General features: G+C 34.1%; 2 protein-coding genes across 4 annotated transcripts; both read right to left on the bottom strand.

Moving 5' to 3' along the window:
* Window positions 1-7,679: 7,679 nt before the first annotated feature.
* Window positions 7,680-9,499, bottom strand: LOC115982823. Its single transcript, XM_031105540.1, has one exon. The coding sequence runs from the start codon at window positions 9,218-9,220 to the stop codon at window positions 7,892-7,894; it is 1,329 nt and encodes a 442-aa protein (XP_030961400.1). The 5' UTR covers window positions 9,221-9,499; the 3' UTR covers window positions 7,680-7,891.
* A 4,085-nt stretch (window positions 9,500-13,584) lies between these two features.
* LOC115979280 (5-methylthioadenosine/S-adenosylhomocysteine deaminase-like) lies at window positions 13,585-19,712 on the bottom strand. 3 transcript variants are annotated; one of them, XM_031101267.1, is made up of 10 exons: window positions 19,256-19,712; window positions 18,882-19,054; window positions 17,838-17,996; window positions 17,517-17,666; window positions 16,762-16,905; window positions 15,850-16,006; window positions 15,275-15,447; window positions 14,995-15,050; window positions 14,429-14,531; window positions 13,587-14,192 (listed from the first exon to the last, which is right to left on the bottom strand). In XM_031101267.1, the coding sequence occupies exons 1-10, from the start codon at window positions 19,461-19,463 to the stop codon at window positions 14,103-14,105; spliced, it is 1,413 nt and encodes a 470-aa protein (XP_030957127.1). In that variant the 5' UTR covers window positions 19,464-19,712; the 3' UTR covers window positions 13,587-14,102. The 3 variants fall into 3 exon arrangements, 2 of the variants coding, with proteins under 2 accessions (XP_030957125.1, XP_030957127.1); XM_031101265.1 differs by having other exon boundaries at window positions 13,585-14,192; window positions 17,517-17,996; XR_004089017.1 differs by lacking the exon at window positions 14,995-15,050 and having other exon boundaries at window positions 14,102-14,192; window positions 17,517-17,996.
* Between the last annotated feature and the right edge of the window lie 2,121 nt (window positions 19,713-21,833).

The raw sequence follows: 21,833 nt of genomic DNA, 5'->3' as shown, positions 1-21,833 counted from the left end.
TAGGGTTATGTTTCATGAAAAGCACGTATGGAGAGTTAGTTATTTTTCAAGTGAATATAAGTCTTTATTCATGAAAAGGCACGTATATTTTATGAAAAAAACACGTATGGAGAGTTAGTTATTTTTTTTTTCATAAAACGGTTAATAAAGATTAAAACATCTTCAACCTTTCTGAACAGTCACCAGAAAATTCTGCAGAAAATTCCAAAAAATTCAAATTTTCGAATTTTCACTTAGAAAATTCCAGAATTTGAATTTTCACTTTATGAAACCATATTCTCCAAATTCAAATATCATTATTACAATCTATCCTTGTATATACATATATATACAACAATCCCCCACTAGGTTGTAATAATATATGTCTCACTTGATTGATATCCTATCATGCATAATGGACGGTGTCTTTCAACTTAAACCTCCCTTTAGTGTAATTGCTCAAGAAATTAACAGAGTTAATGGTGGCTTGGTGTTTAAACCAAAACTCTTATGTGTTGAAATCGGAAACAACACACACATGAGAACATCCACAACACATTTAGAAATCCAAGTTGTTAGCACTATTATGGCCTTGTACTCTACTCGGTTTAGTGAACATGTACAAGAGAAAACTCTTTTACTCTTGCTAGAAGCGGCGTCATTCTTATGTTCACAAAGGTGAAATTCCTTCTTATGTACCTGTTACACAGACATTTATAATTTATGAATTTTATTAAAAGTTTAAAACTCATCCTCAATTTCATCATAACAGCCTGCACTAATCCATCCTGAATGAGACACAAAATTAGTGCTCTTACTAACCACATATCAATAGCTTGTTATTGCTCTTTAAACCTCTTTAGATTAAATCAATTCGAGGTTAGGTTCCCACTATTGGTGATTCTCTTAAAAGAAGGGTTTTAGTCTCATTCCAATGGATGTTACCATTACCAAGTCTCAAGACACACTTCGATAAATGACCTATTTTATATACAGAATTACATAGGCAATAAACTAGTCAAACCATATTTGACTTACCTTACGTATTCTTGTCTTAGACTTTTAAGTCTAAGTTCACTTTTTATACAACTCATGTATACCATACGCATTGTGGTTTTATAACTGCAGTACAAGGAACAGCTTACTATGGTTGTGGTCACAACGATTTATCAAAACCTTAGCCAATTTGTTTCCTTGTCCGTTACCATTGTAATCAAAATGCTCTCAATTTAATTCTATAATAAAGTAAGAAATACACCTTATTTCTTTAATGCTTACACATAACACCACCACATGTAGTGATTATCTAACTAGACATAGATATTATCACTCACATCAATAATAGAATTAAACTTAAATATTTTATATAATAGATATTCATCACAATTAAGTATTTTCTAGTGATCAACCTCAAGTTTTAGAAACTTTGAAAGTCTACATATTGTGAAGGCAATGTATAGTTCAGTTCCATACATGATACGCAATATGTACTTGATGTACTAGCAAACTTGAGCTATGCATTCGCCCTTCTAGTAATCTCTTTATTTAATATTGGAATCAAAGTATCTTTACCTCTTTAAAGATATTAAAATCTAAGAAGCAAGTTCTCAACACTAATCTCAACACAATGAGATAACATAAATCTCAAAATGAAATTAATATAATGCACATCTCCACTATATTTCTTTACTTGATTCTCATTCATAAAAGACTTTCATTTAATTAAGTAAGGAAATAAAACCCACAGGTTTTTCAAGCAAACTTCCTTACCAAGATCACTTTTTAAGAAAGTCACTTCATATCTATATGATGCATACTCAAATTATATATGGAGACACAATTCAATATTTCATTATTGATCATTGAATGTTTAATTAATGAACTTACTTATACTCTTTTTATTTCACAAAATGGTACTTTCAAAATAGGATCACAAAATGTGTTTGTTTAAACTCGAGACATCTACCACACATGACAGAATTTAATCATAATGAATTTAACATCCCTCGATGTTAATTCTTAATACCTTTATCAAGCACATCTTTGATGCACATTAGCATTCTTACAAGTCCATAACTCATTTAAGGGTTATACCCCCACACTTTCTTAAATATCATAATTCCACAATTTGAGTTTCTAAACCTTACAATTTGGGTTTTCAACCATTTCAAATTCACATATATACACACTATAATTACATATATCAAAATGTAATAATAGAATATAGTGAATTTCTTTAAAATTATATGAATGGTTTTAAAGATATCAAACTAATAACACAAATAGTTACTAGTATATAAATATAAAAAATCTATCTTTTTCCCTTTGTTTCAAACCTTTTACTATTAACCTTAGACCAAAAGATTTTATATCTTATTCTAATACCCACTCACAACCAATTGGTTTTAAAACTAGAGGTAGATCTATTAAGACCCAATTATTATTAAATAATATCGAGTCAATCTCATCATTAATAACTTTTACAATAGAAAGCTACATCTTTTTAGAAGCACAAAACTTTCTCAAACTTTAGGATCACTTTCCTCAAAGAATATCATGGGTATTTAATTAAGACTACACTTTTATTACTTTTAACAAGGTAAACAAGAGCTTCACATGAAATAAAATTTGGATTAAAATCTCTTTTATTTCTTATACTTTTACTCCACCTTTGTTCACTTAGTGAACCACGTTTAAATTTTTAATACCACTTAATGTGATATTTAACATTGGAGTAATTTCTTCATGTTTAAGTCGGTATCGGGATATCCTTAAAATCATCTTTGAATTTAAATTTAATAAATTCAATATCCTTTAATTTCGCTCTTATATTAGACATTAAGTCTAATAAACTACATACCCTCGAATTTACTTAAAACCTACATATACACTTTATATAGCTCTTCAACTAATTAGTTCTCTTTGGTCTATCATTTTATAAAAGGTTAAACACTCCCACAGTTTAAAATGATAAGCATTTGGTCACTTTCTCATTTCATAAAACATATGAAATACCTTTGAGATGAAACTCTATTATGCACATAGCATATACTAAGCAAAACTTTTTTCCATTGATCAGATAGAAACTTAGCTGATTGCACTCAAGTTTATGGCATTCACCATATCAAATAGAGTTCTCTCTTTTGACCAAACCATTTTATTAGGATGTATAAGGGACTGCACTTTGGTGTATTATGACATATTCCTTACAAAGAAGAATAGACACTTAGAAATATTCACCATTTCCAGTTAATACACCATTTATTTCAAATCATCATGCTTATATAAATTATATCATGTTTTGACATAAATTTCAAGAATTTGAAATTTAAAAATCTCAATCTAGCATGCCACAAATAATATAAGCACAACTAAAACATATTGATAAATAAGACTAAGTTTGAACATATCATTAGTAGTATATCCATTGCCTACTAGTGTTCTAGAACAAGACCATTCTTAAATAACAATTGGCTTCTCTTGATATCAAGTATGTGAAAAACATTGCATTGGCCAAGAGAACTTCTTACCAAAACTTAATTTCACTTCAACAATGCACTTTTCATGAACTTTTGTCTTACTGTGGATATCCACAAGCGTCTCTAGTTCTATGGAGGACTTCTCATAAGTCTTGAATTGTGCCTCGTAGTTGCACGCATGCAACATTACACCCAAATCAAACCACCAATCGGAAGGATTTATAACTACAGCCTTATGAAATATAGTGATCTTTATTACATACATCACTTATCATAACAATAATGTCCTTAGGCTGTGTTTGATTCGACTTCAAACGAATTCCGGAAATCAATTTCCGGAAAATGGGGTGTTTGGCTGTGACGGAAAACGTTATTTTCCGGAAATCGAATTCCGGTTGACCGAAATTTGAAGCCTTGACCACGGAAAATGAATTCTGTCTTCATTTTCACTTCAAATGAAATCCGGAAAAAGAGAGAGAGAGAGGGACGATCGCGCGAGAGAGAAAAGAGAGCCCAGATCAGAGAGAGAGAGAGGGACGATCGCGCCGACGAGCGGCGCGATCGACGATCGCGATCGACGAGCACAGACGAGCGCGCTCGTCTCTCGTCGATCGACGATCGCGATCGACGAGCGCGCTCGTCTCTCGTCGATCGATGAGCGCGATCGACGAGCGCGTTCGTCGAACGACGATCGCGTTCGTCGATCGACGATCGCGTTCGTCGATCGACGATCGCGTTCGTCGATCGACGAGCGCCGCTCGTCGGCCGCTCGTCGGACGCTCGTCGGCTGCTCGTCGGACGAGCGTTTCGCCGGATTTGATGTATTTTCTGGTAAACTGATTAAACGAACCAAACACCAAAATTAATTTTCCGTAAAATGAATTTTGTGACAGCCAAACACATGAAAACATTTTCCTTTCCGGAAAATAGCATTTCCGGAAAATAGCATATTTTCCAGAAATGATTTTACGCGAACCAAACACAGCCTTAATGACAATTACTTCACTGGCATTTCCATCTTTATCCTTCTTATTTTTTAAGAATTTATATTCTCAAAAGTAATGATCTTTCTTTCTACAAAAGAAACATGACATATTCTTCTTGTTATAAGAAGCACTATTCAACCTATGAAATTAATATCAATTCTCAAAGGAATGATAAGTCAAATATATATACATATAAATGACTTAAAACCCATCATGCCTTTTAAAATCAATCAAGATGTCTATGAAAACCATCAAGGTGGGTGGGTGTCCGTAGTGTTTTTCATTCACATGGTTACTAATGAAAAACAGTAGCATCAACAATTCTATTAAAACGTTAATTAATGTTTATACTCCACATCTATTCAACACGAGAAAAGGCTGAACTTATTGATAGCAATTTCAATAAGAAATCATAGAAAACATGACAACCCATATACCGAAGTTCTAACTTTCTTGTGATAACAAGAACCCACAAATCAAAAACCTACTAGAATTACTTAGTTTCAATACTAAGATTTCAAGCAATGCAAAGAAACAGTTATTCCACAGATATCATTTCATAAATGCTTCTATGTCAAAATTTTCAAGTTGTACATAAATCCGCAACACATGCAAGGATTCTAACAAAGAAACTCATCAATCAATTTGAAATTCAAATTGCCTGTAAACAAGAAATTCATACCTTCAATGTTCAAACTATGAACATCTATTGCATTCACAATGTGAAAGAATCATCTCCTTGTCTTGCCAACAAAGAAACTAGTTTCTTTAAGCCTTGTTCCATTAAATCTTCTTTATGATCGATTCATCATTTGAAGAACTCTTCAAATCCAAGCCAATTGCTCTTTCTACTATGTAAAATTGGTTCCATCAAAGCGATCCAATTTCACCAAACCATAGTTCAACATCTTCAAAGTTGTACCATCATTTACTCATTGTCTTGTAATTAAATATTGTCTAAGATTGTTGAGGATATTACATAAAGTAATAATGGAAGAATAAGGTTAACATAAAAGACAAACAAAAAATAGATAACTTAGAAGTACTGTATCGTTTTCCATAGACAATATTTACCCCCAATACTTTTGTTGCTAAAGAGTTATCGCAAATTTGTCCCCAAAATACAACCAAGATGTTAGATTCTACAGATAACAATTCTAAAGAACGACCACATAATTTCTTGTTTTTTTTTTTTTTTTTTAAGTGGACATAAGTCTCTATTTATACCCATAGGATTATGTTTCATGAAAAAACACGTATGAAGAGTTAGTTATTTTTCAAGTGAACATAAGCCTCTATTCATAAAAATGCACGTATGTTTCATGAAAAAGCACATATGGAAAGTTCGTTATTTTTTTAATAAAACGGTTAACAAAGATTGAAACCTCTTCAACCTTACTGAACAGTCACCAAAAAATTCTGCAAAAAATACTAGAAAATTCAAATTTTCGAATTTTCATTTAGAAAATTCTAGAACTTGTATTTTCACTTTAGGAAACCATATTCTCCAAACTCAAACATCATTATTACAACTTATTTTTGTATATACCTATATATACAACATTAACGTTAAAACTAGGGATTTGGGTTTCTAAGTATGACATTGGTTTTGTTCTGATCTCCTATCCACTAATGCATTCCATATATACAAGTGCTGTGTGGAATTTATGAAGAATAAAAAAGATAGAAAGAAAAGAAAAGAAAAGGAAACGCCATATAGCCTTTATATAAACATTGCCTTCTAGTATAGCATTGATGTAGCAACCTAACACTTCTATTGTGGGGCCATCTAGTATAAAGTTTGATGAATTTTCTTGAATGCCTAACCTAGGTCTTCTATTGTGATATATAATATATCTTGTTTTTAGCAAATAATTATTTGCTTCTCTTTGTCAAAAGCTTTATAACTCAACAGACAACTCCTAGTATTTTCTAGGAAATAGCCAAGGTTCAAATCCCCCAACTCCATTATTATAACTATTGAATTATTAAAAAAAAAAAAAAAAAACTATTTGCTTCTCTTTGAAAACTTATTCAAAAAAAACATTGTTATTCCTAAAATTCATAATAACATCGAGGGAATGCACATTAGCTTAATGAAATAATTTAATGTCCATCAAATCAGGTTAGTCCCTTTAGAGCAGAAGTTACAATCCCAGAGGCTGGTAATGAACTTAAAAATCAACGACATTGCTTGCTCTCTTTTATGAGAAGAACTAGATTCAACTCGCTCTCCTCCATTGGATCTCAGAGGTTAGTAGTGGACTTATAACTTAATGATATTGCTTGCTCTCTTTTACAAGAAGAACTAGGGCTCAAATCCCCCCCTATCAGAAAAAAATATACAGTTTTGAACTAGAAACGACACTATAATGTTCCTTTTTTTATTCCATATACCCACAGAACTACGAAAGAAAGTGTAAATCCATACGTGGACAAATCAATAAGCAAAAATGAAATAAAGGCACTTTTAGCACCATTTATAGCAGATATCTTAGTAAAAGTAATGACATTTCCTCAGTGACTGATGCATGAAAAGATCATAACACAAAAGAAAAAAAAAAAGAAGATAAATCGCAAGAAAACGGAAGCAATAGGAACTTGTTCATCAATATACAAAAGATCCCTTGCAAACTGCCAGAGTCAATGCAAAAGAGTGCTCTGTTTTTATGTTTCCAACTTCAAAGCAGATAAAAAGATGGATTAAAGCAAACAGATGGATATGGTAAAGAATTAAAGTTAGGTTAGTACATTGGGTTTCACAATTAAATTCATTAAATACAACACATAATTGAATTGAATTTAATTGTAATAAAAAATATAACACCATACACAACCATGTCTTCGAATTTTGTACATAAACCTCCCCATGATGCAAAATAGCAACTGCTGCCCACCAATACTAAACATAGTAAATGAACAAGTTTTGCCATTTTGACAAGTCATACAATCAGATTTGCCATTTTGAATCCTTTCATGAAAAGGATTAAAACATCAAACTAGATGTGCAAGCAGCGAGTCAAGACTAAATGAAACCCTCTTTAAACCACCAGGCCACATTAAATTTTTATGTCAGCATCATCAGCCACACAAATATGATTATGATGAACAGAGATTTTAAATAACACAAAACAGCTTGGTGATACATAAATTAGTGATACTAAAGAAACTTTTACCAAAAAGGCTTATGCATCACAACCACAATGAATATCAGAAACACAGGCATATTTGCTACAAAAGAAAAATTCATCAATAACTTGAATCAAACTAACAAAAGAACACACCTGTATTTTGAACAAAGAGAATCAGCTTAAACAAACTTGAAAGTGGAAAAAACCCAACAATAGCAGCCCTTTTTTTTTTCCTTTCGCCAGCTTCCAAAATCAGAACATAAATTCCTAATTCTTTACAATAAGCCTAAAAATTGAACAAATGTTGTGCACCTCACTATCTCTTTTCGGACTTCTTTGCATCAGGCGATTTTTCCAGCCCATCTACTATAGTCTTAGCAGCACCCTTCTTCTTCATCTTTCTCAACTTGTCACACATGAAAGCCTTCTCCAGCTGCCCAACTCTCAGCGACAGCGAGCTCAACAATTTCGTCTGCGTCTCATTCCTCTGAAAGAGTTCGATCATCAAACCCATCATTTTCTTATTGTCCTCCATTATCTTCTCCAAAAGCTCCCTGCTCCTCTTGCTATCCTCTCTCCCTCCAAAACAGCAATCTTCTTCTTTCTCATTCCCTTCTTTCCTCTCAGCCTCAACAATCTCCGTCCCCTCCTCCTCAACCTCTTTCTTCAACGAATTTTCCTCAACCAAACTCTCTGGATTCCCAGTCGACCCCGACTCGCTCTGAGTCTCAACAGACTGGTTTAAAGTCTCATTAGGCTCACTCAAATTTCTCGTAGACTCAGCAACTTGAATCTTCTCAGACTCATCAAAATCAACATGATTTTCCAACTCTAAACCATCATTATTCGAAGACAAATTGCAATTACCAACTAAATCAGCAGCAGATTTTAGAGTCTCATTAGGCTCACTCAAATTACTCATAGACTCAGCAACTTGAATCTTCTCGGACTCATCAAAATCAACACGATTTTCCGACTCTAAACCATCACAATTCGCAGACAAATTACAATTACAAACTAAATCAGCAGCAGATTTTAGAGTCTCTTTAGGCTCACTCAAATTACTCATAGACTCAGCAACTTGTATTTTCTCATACTCATCACAATTCGCAGACAAATTGCAATCAGCACCAGAAACCTCAACCTCAGACTCAGAAACTTTACCTTGCTTTTCACCGATTTCGGAGGAGTCGGGAGCTTCATCAACACCACCTAGGGTTTGTTCATCAGCAACAATGGAGTCCAAAAACTCCTGCAAAGCGATCGCCCTCTTGATCACACTCTTCCGGCAATCCCTAACCCCCGAATCGACGCCTCTCACCGAATCCAACCTGAAGAGCAAGCTCATCAGCGTCTCGTTCACCCTCAGCCTCTCCTTCGGGTCGTTCTTCATCGATTCCAGTGCCTCCTCCCTCGAGATCCGCCTCTCCACCTCATCGACTTCCCTCCTGATCGCCGCGATCTTCTTCACGCTCTTCCTCACCAGAAACCCTCGGAACACCTTCTGGATCTTCAACGCCGACGAGTCAGACTCCGATCCGCCCCGACCCGACCCGACGAATTGGACGGGGATCGACACTACTTTCCGAGACGACGGCGTCGTTTTCGTATTCCAACGGCGGCTTGCGAACAACGGAATGTCCATTATCCTCAATATATAAGTAGAAAGTGCTTTTTCTGTGATATTGTGAGAGCGTTTGTTTTGTGTGTTTTTGAAAGTGTTTTGGTGAGAAACGAAATGGATTTGGGGAGTTTATATAAGAGTTAGCTTGTGATTACCTGAAAGTTCGAGAAATTTCTATTTTTCCGGAGAGGGATATTTTTTTTGAAGAGAAGGGGATTTTATATGGGGGCGAGTTCTAGAAAATCGTCGAATCTTCTTTTACTCCCTTAGCACGCACGGCTGATTTGGAGTTGATACCGTGTTGCGCCGCTACATCATGCTGCCTCTTTTGTCACTGCTGATGATCATGCTGCCTCTTTAAATTGACAACGCACTTGCTTAGAGGCTTTTTTAATTTTTTGGGAAAAAATTAATAATTTGCATCCGTTATAATTTAAGATTATCACAGTAAGCACTCGAAATTGATAAAGGCTCAAGCCCACTTAGATCAGTGGTATTTTGTCCATCGAATCAAACCCAAACAATAGACTTTTTAAAAAGGTGAGTAACTAGCTCAAGTGCAATCCTAGGATAAGTCCAAGTATAAGACCGAAGAGTCAAAGTAACAAATAAGAGCAATTTGAACAGCAATTAAGGATAATATCCTCCTTGGGCAAGTCCGAGGATCAATCTCTTGTATATAGATTTAGTTCCAATTCTACACAAGGCAATTCACTATTCTCTTTTTTGTTCTATTGGTCCTTAGGAAAATGTTCATCCCATTTTTCTGGGGGTTCCCTCCCTTTTATATCCATTTTTCATGCATCCTAACCCTCCACCTGTAGGTCTCAAGGCATTTCTTAGGATACTTGTCCCATTAAGGCTCTGCTAAAGGTGGTAAAAGGGTCTACTAGTTGTGAAGTTACTATTCGGGAGTTATTTTCACATTAATGCAGCTAATAATGTTAGTGTAGGGCATTAAATGCGGAGGTGGGAGGTATATCCTTTAGGACACTTCCTCCCACCATCCTTGCCCCCATTGTTATCTCCTTTCCTTGGGTTTTCACAAAATACCAATTGTCCAGATTCTCTTACTCTCCTCAGGTAGGCAAAGTCCTTGGAGATCGCTTACCCTTCTAGGCCTGGATTGGGCAAGTTGATCCTCGGCTAGTTCTCCTTGGTCCTCGGACCCCACATAATTGCCCTTTAAAACCTTGCTCTTAGTAGCTACTCTAAGAGTGAGGTTTTAGTAGTAATGGGAGGGCTGGTACGTGCCAAGTGCATTCCTATGTGGGGATGTTGTTTCACCTGTCTCATGAATATTCCTGATGCTTCGGTACCGACATTGCTACAATTATTGCTTTAGGCGGCTGCTTGTCCCCCTACGTTCTACGATGCGATAGTGATCCAACGGTCCAAATTTATTGGGATTAATGAGTAGGAAACTTACTGCTCATTTCCCACTCCTATATAAAAGGGGAATGGGGGCAATTTTTTCCCATTTACATGCTCTCTACAAATTTTCTTTGAAGCAGCAATCCTAGAAAATCTTCTTTCAGCGCTTGTAAATGCCTTTGGCCTCTCATCCATTGTTGTAAAGGAAATTCTTTTTCTTTCTTTCCTTCTTATTTTTACCTGATAGGAACATATGAGTAGGTTTGCTAAATTAGTTGATACCCCCGAGGGCATGGTTGCTTTTAGGGCTAAGTGTAGGATCCCTGAAAACGTAGAACTTCAACATTGTGAACTAGGAGAATGGTTTGTAAATAAACCACCTGAGGCAGTGGTTATTCCCATGATTGCCCTTATTGAAGGCGGAATGAAAATTTCCATGGGTAGGGTAACTAGGGATTTTCTTATTAACTTTAAGGCTTTCCCCGACCTAATGCTCTCCCAACCTTTTTAGGGTCCTCGGTAGTGTAAGCTAAATCGAAAGATGGGGATCAACCTTACCTGCCACGATGTGAATTGGGTTTACAATTGCCAAAAGGGAAAAGAAATAGGCTACTGTTTTAAGTGTAGAGTGCCTTCCGTTAGGTTGATTTCTTGTATTCCCGAGTCCAATATAGGTATGGATGAAGACTTTCTCATCATCTAGGGTGAATGGCACGATAGTTTGCATTGCCCTACCCAAGATGGGGAACTAGGTGGGGTGCCCGAGAACTTAGAATACCCTCTCTTCTTATTTTGCATTCTTTGTTTTCAACTTTTTTCTTAATTAACCCCTTTTTCTCTGTTTCATTTACAGACGAGTTTCATACTGCCCCAAATCACAACTTGATGAACTTTGCGGATCTTAACAGGATTTTACAGTCCGAGATCTTTCTTCACCAAGTTGGGCAACTTCGGGCGGTCCACGTGATCCTTAAGTTCAAACCCATCTCTAGACACTTTCAATCCCCTAAACACGTGATTAAGGCCAAAGATCCGAGGCTTGCACTAATCAACGTAGCTATCCTCAGGTTCTTGACTGCACCTCCTCCTCCAGGTACTCAAAGATGCTGAGCTACTTGCTCCTTTTGCTGCTAAGCTTCTCTATTCACATGAGCAGCCAATTCCATTTGACGAGGAACAGGAAGATCCAACCTCCGAGGCCACCTAAGCTGATATAGAGAAAGACTTAGAGGTATTCTACCGTGCTAATTTCGAGGACACTCCCAAGCCCAGTCATCGTCCTTAGGTTACTGCTTAAGTCAACATCAGTCAAGAAGCCTTCGACATTCCTGAAGGGATAGTGCTCGAGGAAAAGACGCCTGACATGCTGGTCTTGCTTACATTAAAGTAGAGATGGAACCAGGATTTGAACTCAAGGGGGGCCAAGGTTCTTTGTTTGAGAATTTTCAAATTTTGGGATATCAACATTAGAGGTTGCCAATGTTACGTCATCAATATATGTTTTAGACTTATTTGTATTTTTTTTTCTAATGAAATAAAAGAATCTAACATTATAGTTGATAATCTATGAAGCAAATGAAAATTATAGGAGTATCAATTATATGGATTTATAGCCAAGAGTTTTGTATTTTAATTGACACTTGTTGATGTTTTCAATGTCCAAAATTTGGTAAAATAACATAAGATGTGAGATCTTTTCTTTTCAAAAATTGCAATTTGAAGAAATAGTAATAAAGATGACAACTTTTTTCCATTTATTTAGAAAGAGCCACAGATATATACTAACTACTATATGGAGCGGTCCACGGTGTAGGCTGTTACTTGGTGGCGGTGGAATGGAGCCATGGAGGAAAAGATGAGAGCTGAGAGAGGCAGAGTTGGGTAAAAGTTTTGGGGTTTTGTGATTTATTTTGCTAGAGATTTGTGATTTGTAATTATTTTGTTGGTAGTATTTTATTATTGTTCAAATCTAATTTATCATTTGTTTGTTAGAATTTTAGTTTAATTTAAGGATTTTCTTGTTATCCAGGTGATTGTGCAAAGGATTTTATTTATTTATTATTTTTTTATTCTTAGGATGACTGGGAAATTATAGATAAATATGTTTTGGATTTCATGGAACAATTTGAAAAACTTTTGGGTGAGGGGGCCAAGATATAAATTTTAGTGTCAAATGTTAAAATTTATAAGAAAATATATATGCTATTCTCAAATTTTTTTTTTTTAAAACTGGGAGGGGGGGTGGGGTATGGCTCCCTTTAATCCCAACGTGGGTTCATCTTTGCATTAAAGGTGATAGGAGTTAAACCTTAGTTTCCATTTAAAATACCAAAAATTGCTAGTTGGTTGTATCCTTAGAATAACTCATATTAAAAAGTTTTAAATTGGTTTAGTTTTATTTTAATAAACAAAGAGTTAAAGTTTGAACTCATCACTAACTTGCTAAAAAAAAAAAAAAAAAAACTCATCACTAACTTCGATGATATTTTAAACTTTAAGTTTTATTTTTTATTTTTATTTTTAACATGTTCGAGTTTGTTAATGCACTAATTGACAATTGTTATCTTATTTTTAATTTATATAAAGTAAATGGCACACTATATATTTTTTTTTTAACTCTTAAGAAATTTAAGTTAATAATTAATGACTAAATTATACATTCAAGATTTTTATTATTTAAATAAATTAGATAAAATAATATCAGTTTAAGCCTATATATATTAAATTTATCAGCATTATATAGTTAAAAATTATATATAACTAGCATATAAGTATATTATGTTAGTATAAGCTAAACAAAATATTTCAATAATATAATTAGAATTGAATAATAAAAATAAAAGACAAAATAAACCTAATAAGTTGTGGTAAAAAAAAAAAACTTTTAAGTTATATGACAAATGCACATCGTGTGATGCACGACAATGATCACCATTTTTGTTTTAGCTAGCAAGAGAGAAGAATTTTATTGAGGTAAAAAGAAACACAAAAACCAAAGAGTAAAAGAAATTAAGAATACATATTAACTCTCAGCTTCCTTCCAAGATAACCTGCACAAAACTTGGACACAACCCCTACATAGGGGTTCCTTAAGGACTAACAAGCTTTCTAATAGGGAGTTTTTCTTTTGGCTGGACAGCTGATAGGGAGTCTTTTGTTTGCTATTAACTCGGAGATGATATTGGCAATTCTTCATGGCACAAATGAAGACTGATTGCTCATGACATGTTATCAATTTCACAGAAATGTACTTTGAGGGATGAATGAAAAATCTAAAAAACTACCCCAAGGGGTAAAAAAGAAGAAAGAAGACAATATCCGTTCAAACTACAGTGCAAGAGTATGATCTTGAATTAAGTTGCTTGAGATGACAAGAGCAAACTAGGAGATAGGGAACAAAAGCCTGAGTGCAAAGACTTAAAAAGTGTAGTTGCTTATGGTAGTCTCAGATGATAGTATCAAACAATAAAATCATACAACTGCGAAAGCTTTTTCCGCAAGTCCAGTGATTACAAGACCATTTGAACAATCATAGTATATTCATTCTCTTTGGAATTATTATTCCTGCCCTCTTCAAAAGCTCACTAGAAGCTTGCTGGGCCATCGAAATAACATCTTCCTGTCCAGATACAATTTGCAACCATAAGTAAACCATGCAACTCTTAGAAAAAAAGAAAAAGGAGGAACCCACATATTGATAAACAATATTGAATTATTTATCTTATTCTTATAGTAATTGATTGAAATTGGGACTCCTTTGATGATCTAAAATGAATTCCCAATGTGTTAACTTTAAATATGTACTGCTAATCTTCAATTTTACTGTTAACTGATGAAAAAGTAATTTTGAAGTACCTCATTTATGTTCAAAATCTTCTTGTCCTTCATAATCCACTGGCCATTGCACATTACAGAGACCACATTTTCAGTTCGCATGCAATAAACAAGGCTGGAAATCCTGCATAGTAACCAAAACATTAAATAAGAGATCTCGGATTGAATCAGTAATCTACGTAACTGAATAAATTTACTGGCTGGTTCTAATGATTGAACACATGAAGTTGACCAAATAGAACATGGCACTTAGATTAGCAACAAAAGCCAGAAATAACTAAAAAAAAAGTCAATAATAGCTAATGGTCAATGATTATTACATACTATTTTAATTTCAAGTCATTATTAACAATTCAGAGAACTTAAAAGACTAGATTCTCATACTCTCAATTCTCAACCCTAATTTAATCACAAAACATGGCACAAATAGCAATTTGAGAAAAAGAGTAAGAAGATCAGTTTTCAAGAGGGATGAAAAGCCATTCAAAAAATGGAACAAAGTCTGAAAGTCATCCCAAAGCTTACAAATAATTTATGAATAAAGTATAGCATATCTTTTTTTTTTAGGAATTAGGATGAGCTCATACCAGTCATGGATGGGAACCATTGTCCAAAAGGAAGGATTGATGACAACCATGTCAGCCTACCATACAAGGGACACAAACATTAATCAACCTCACCTGCCTGTACAGTGAATAAAATAATCTAGTATTTGTGACCTAATGGAAAGTATAACTAAATATAGTTGATTAGTGGCCTAACATAAGGAACTTTTTCTTCCTATAATAAAACTTAAACAAGGGGAAAAACGAATAAGGAGAATGAAGCAAAAATAAAAGGGTGAATAATTTGAGAAAGTAGTCCAACCTTTTTCCCAACCTCAAGAGACCCTATTTCATCATCCCAGAGTACTGATTTTGCACCATTTATTGTCACCATTCTAAGAACTGTTTCAGCAGGGAGAGCAGTAGGATCAGTGGTTCCATTTGCATAAACTTCACGCCCTTTGTTAATAAGAGATGCCAGGTACATCTCATCAACTGCAAAGAGGTGAATCCATATATTAGTTTCCAGACATCAGTCTTACAACGAGCATTCTTTATTCCTTTAGTATCAAGAAAAGATTCTGCTGCACCGATATAGTAAACAGATATAACTTTTACTTTGGTTAATTATAACTTATGCGAAAGACCTGAAGAAGCTGACACTACCTCCACAAGGATCCTCTAATTTGGTTTCCTTAAATTTGCATTTCAGTGACAGCTATTCCTGGCATATATTTACCCTGTGTTTCGTGTGTGATGTAGTGTGTCTGGGATGCTAAAGAAGTGAAGGTTTTTCAACCTAAATGTCCAAAATTCAGATAAAAGCCAACTATTGATATGGTATTGTCAAACATGAAGAAAATGTATAATAGAAATGATTTCAAAATATGAACAAACCAATGCTCATTCTATTATTTGATGGTGCCCCATCTGTTCCCAAGGAGACACAAATGCCAGCATCAAGCATCTCCCTAATAGGTGCAAATCCAAGCATTCGCATGGCAGCAGCAGGACAGTGAGATACTTTGACCCCCGCCCTTGAAAGAAAACCTATCTGAAGAAGACATGAGTTAAAATTATGGACACCGGTGGCAGTAATTGAGGAAAAAGCAATAGAACTAATATACATTATCATGTTCAACCAATGCAATTCTTATGTAACAGTTGCTCCCAACAGTTGTCTGATCTGACTTAACTCAATACCATTTTCCAAAAAATGCTGGTTGCAAATCAGAATGGTAAGAGAATTCAACCATGATCAGTAGGATTCCTAAGGATCCATCACCCAAGAGTATGGGAACATGGTACATAAGTAAGTTCTAATGATGAACATGACCATACTTTCTATATATTGATGTTTAAGGTTCAGTTAGTCTTCAAACCTTTTCTTCTTCATGTAATCCAAAATATTAAGAATAAAATGTACAGTTCCATTATATCCACGATTGAATTGAATCAGAATTATCATAGAAACAAACTCAAACAATTAAACAACACCCAGAAGGGAAAAAATATATTTACAGAAAAACAAATTGAATACTAAACATGTATGTAGATGATGCTCATACTTTCAAAATAGAACCAAAGCCAGAAGATTCACAAAACATATCAAATTCAGTAAAACATGGGAAGTCAACTTTACTGACACTCTACTAACCCTGTTTTTAATTTACTGACTGTCTTGTTTAGACTTTTGAGTGAAAGGCATTTTCCTTAATTTTCTTTCATAAATAAGATGGTACAGACAAGAAAAATTAAGATCTAGCGATTTCCTTAAAGTGCAGCAAGTAACTAGAAGAAATAATTCACCTCAGTATTGTTGACCCAAACCGTATGAGCTGCTAGCAGATTGTTTTGGAGAAACTCTATCTTCTCCAAGTGTGTAACTGTTCCATGATTGGCCTTTCGAGTATCCATCACAAGTTGATTCTCATAGGGTATCTCTGCAACATGCTAAACAATAGAAAGGTCAACTTATTCTATTTCCAATATCAATAATCCTTCATTAGCATCAAAGGTCAACCTGATCGAACTGAATTTCTGCAGAAGTTTAATATTTTAATGGAAGGAAATTTTAAAATTTCTCAAGATGCAAAAGGCAATTGAAATTGATTTTTTTTTTTTCCTTTTTATTTGATAACTTTTCACAATAAGTCATATATTTTTTTAATTGGTAAGTTACACAGCACCCAGTAGGCCATGACTTCACCCTCTATTTAATCTTATGGGAGAGGAAAGTTATTCACGTCCATATTTTAAATCCACTCAAAAGTTAGAAGAGAAATGTATAAATGTTTGTATTATTTAGACTTTACAGATGTTAGTCCATAATGTATGGTAAAAACTTAAAAATGTCATGCAAGAACAGAGATGGTTATTAACATTTTTCTAGTTTGACGAGAAGGCTTAAGCATGCATCAAACAGATCTGTCAGATAATCATCTTCAAGAACTTGTAGCTTATATGTATCATAGTGTAGAGATCCTCGGGCTTGTAACTGATATATAACTATGAATGAGAACACACACATAATGAATGCATACACACATGCCACGGTTCCATACCATGTGGATTCCAGTTTTCAGTTGCCTTGCAGCGTCTCTCGTTTCAAGTAGTAAACGATCAGTTGAATTCATAATTTGCCTAATCCCAAACCACACTCTGATCCGTCCATCTGCTGTATTATGATATTTATTGTAGAGCTCCTTTTGCAACTGTGCCCTTAAAATAAGAAAAAAGAAAAATGTAATGCAAACATAACACATTTGAGTCATTTGACAATATAAGAAAAAAAAAAATTGAATCAGAGGAAAATCTACATAACTTTCAAGAACATTATAAGATGAATAAAGAAAAAAACAGAAAAAGCTAAAGATATTTTCAACCTGGATGCATTCATCTGTAGTTCTAGTCACCCATGTTGCTGGCAAACCTTCACCAGCATCCATGGTTGATTGGGCTAAACACGCGCGCAAGCCCAGCAACTCCACTGCTCTGGCCATTCCAGACACGTGCTGCCCCCCAGCTTCAGCAAAGCACGTTACCTGACTCAAGAAACCACAAACATCATCAATCACAGCATTAAACTCCAAAGAAAGCCCCCCAAAACAGAAACATCAAAAACCAAAACTAACCAACTGACCAAATTTAGTCAAATGACAAATATAAATCCTGTATCTCACTCTTAGTGTTCCTTTTTTAAAAAAAAAAAAAAATTCTCCTAGTGGAGTATATATGCCTTGTGATTGAATTTTTTTTTTTCTTTTTATGGGAAAAGAAAAAAGCAATTGACTTTTTTGACACCGTTTTATATTTCTCATGTGATCTATTACGGTATTACCGAATGTCCTAAGGGCACTAGTGAACATGAAATTATTTTTTTAAAATTACTAAGAGATTAAATTCTATAAGGATGTGGTGAAAAACCTAAGTTTTACTCCTCCAATACCAATATACCACATAATCATATTATATATTAAAGAATAGGCTCAACCACACTTAATCAATTCTAATACCCATTTGAAAATCCAATTTAATTGTGAGTTTATTGAGATGTTATTATGTTTGGTAGGATGAATTGAGTTTTAAGTGAAAAGCTGATGTGGCAATATTTTATTGGATTATGTAAAACTCCATTCTTACCAAATTTGGACTCTATTATTAAATAGTGGTTACTTTTTAAAGAACATAAATTGAAACACTTGGGCACATGATTTTTATTACCATCCATGTTTGTTATCAAACACACCACCTACTTAATACTAGTCATATATCATATGTATGATGCATCAGATTGGATGAGTTAAAAAAAGATGTGATTAAAGATACACATGAATGGTCAATCTTTCTATAGACTACTTTGTTCCAAGCAAAAGTACATTACAAGAGAGAAAAAAAAAAGAAAAGAAAAGAATAGAGATGGTGCTTACACCGGAGTGAATGAGTTCGATAGCACAAAGCAAAGTGGAAATATAAGAGTCCTCCTCAGTCATGTTGGACTCGTAAGGCCAAATCCGACCGTGCAACCATGTCATCAAATCCACATCGTCGGCTATCCCTCTCCCTAGTTGCTGAGAGGTGTGCACGTGCGTGTTGATCAATCCTAGTTATTTTTAGTAAGCACCAAATATCAGAAATTAATTTCATATGACTATTTACTTTTTTTTAGAAAGTTTTAACTTACGTGTCTTATCAAGATCGATCTAAAACTTTACGAGCTAACAGGACAACTATTTACTTTTATAAGTAACTTTTTTTGTTGGGCAAAAGCAATTTTAGCTTAGCTAGAAAGAGAAGGAAGTACCTGGGAGTAAGATTTGGGAGTTGAGGTCGATGATTTGGTGAGCGAGAGCAGAGAAATCGCGAAGAATATCTGATGACTGACCGATGGCTTTGATTGAATCGTGGTCGATGACGATCCCACCGTTGCGAAAGACTCGGCTTTGAGGATCCATGGTGACGATCACAGCGTTGTGGAGTATAATCCATGACTTGCCCTTCGCTTCCTCCATTATCGATCTCTCTCGCTAGCTATGTCGCTTCTCAGTCTTAATTTGCAGTCCACTTTGTATAACTCAGATCAAGCATTAAAAGGTTCCTCAAAAACTGTTCAAGCGTTGAATAAAAGTGATAAGGGAATGACAGTAATGTCTCGTGTACGTGGTTCAGACTTTCAGAGCTCAATGCTTTTTCGTTTCTTCCCTTTCCTCGCTGTGAACGAAAAGAAAAGAAAAGAAGAAGGGAATGGAAATACCAGCTCTTCCTTTCTCTTCTCTCCCATAGTCCCATTCCACCGTATCGAAACAATGCGTAAATAAAAAACTTAAAAATCATATCGTATATTATTATATTATATTATTATTATTATATAATAATAATAATAATAAAAGTTAGACGGCAGAAATCGTCGTTACGCTAAACAACTTTACCAAATTCTAGAAATTCTTTTAAAAAAGAAAAGAAAAATGCCATGTGCTTCTAAAAAAATATATATATAAGTTGGGTTTAAAATTCATTGTTACGCAAAGTAACTTCATCTTCATCAAATTGTAGAAACTTTTTTAAATTTTAAAAAAAATATAATTTTTTTATTCTTATTTTCTTGGATTACAATCCAAAGTCTTCAATTAATCCTTATTAAAGTCAAAATTTTTTTCCTAAAGTGGCCAAGCTAAATATAATAAGGTTATTAATTTTTTTTTTAAAAAAAACTATAACTCAACATCATTGTGCTGTACATTATTTCATGATGCTAAAATTGATTTTGAACTCATTTTTTAAAACTCTTTTGTGATTTACATGGTAAAACTATCGTTAAAAAATTCATTGTTTAATCTTGACTTCTATATTGAGTAGTAACATCTGAATTTTAAACAAATTTTTTCTTAAAATATACAATAATCGTGAATGATTTCCTAAGAGCATTAGCATTGAGGAATGTTAATGCCAAATGTAAGTGATATTTGACATTTCAAACCTCAAAATGTATTGCATCAGGAAATGTTATTGCTAAGTATTGCAATTTTTTTTGCATCAAGATAGAATTGCACTGTAGCACAATTCTAAAAAAAAAAAAAACTAATATTTTATTGTGATGGTGATTGGGAGAAAGAACGAATAAATGATGGTGATGGAGGAAATATTATTTTAATGAGTAGAATAAGAAAATAAAAGTTTGGGATTTTGAAAATATTGTAAAATGGGATGATATAATTACTAAATTTGGAATGGTAAAATAGAATAGAGTAGTATTTCCTAATGCTAATACTCTCATATATTACCCACACTTTAAAAACTTAAACTTATAATTTATAATCTAGTTATATTTTTTTTAAAGAAAATGTAAACAATAAAGTGAATAAACTGTATAACATGTACTATTAAAAAAAAAAAAACCTAAACAACCTATAAACTTAATATAAAATAAAATAGTAGAAGTTGATTATAAATTAAAAAAAAAAAAGAAAAAAAATGTAGAAGTTGGGTTTTGCAATGACATCCGAATAGTCTCATCAAAATGATATTTTATCAATTTTCTAAGCCAGTAGTGCAAATTAACTAAAAGCCACTAGCTAAGAACAGGAACTTAGATATTATTATCACCAACCAATTACGTACAATCAAATGCATTCTCAATACTCACTGCAAATTGGCAGAGAGAAAGAAAGTCATACAGAGGAGTTGAATCGACGACAAGGGCCAAGGGTTGATTTGCACAGAATCGAGGCTGGTTTAAGCAACACAACGACAAAGAATCACGCTACACAATGAGACTATGGGTCCGTTTGGATTGAGCTTATTGTTGCTAAAACTGAAAATATTATAACAAAATATTTTTTAAATGTGTGAATAGTATTGTGGGACCCATTTTTAATGAAAAAGTTACTGAAAAGTGGAATTTGTGAGTCCGTAAACAATACACAGATCATTGTTCACAGTTGAAAGTCAGCATTTGCGGTTACTGTTCATGCAACAGTGCATGAACAGTAGCCGCATCACTTTGAAACGCGTAAAAAAAAAAAAAAAAAAAAAAGGACGTGTTTACTGTAGCATGGGTCCCATGCCCAAAACGCAAACTCTGAACGTAGGAAAACTCTCAAACCAAACGGGCACTGTGAGGGCGTTTGGGCTCTGCGTCTCACGTCTGCGTTTTCTCAAAGCACGTTTTCTCCTTTTTTTTTTTTTTGGGTCCGCATTTGTTGACTTTGGGAGACAAATTTTACTGTGATGAACAGTGTATGCACTGTTCATGCACTGTGCATACACTGTTCATGTATTAAAAAATATTAAAAATGGGTTCCACGGTACTATTTACACATTTAAAAATTATTTTGCTACAGTGTTTTCAGTTTTCAGTTTCAGTAACAATAAGTTCAATCCAA

The sequence above is a fragment of the Quercus lobata genome, chromosome 3 (genome assembly GCF_001633185.2).
Source record: "Quercus lobata isolate SW786 chromosome 3, ValleyOak3.0 Primary Assembly, whole genome shotgun sequence".
Lineage (NCBI taxonomy): Eukaryota > Viridiplantae > Streptophyta > Magnoliopsida > Fagales > Fagaceae > Quercus > Quercus lobata.
This window is presented reverse-complemented; position numbering and strand designations above follow the sequence as displayed.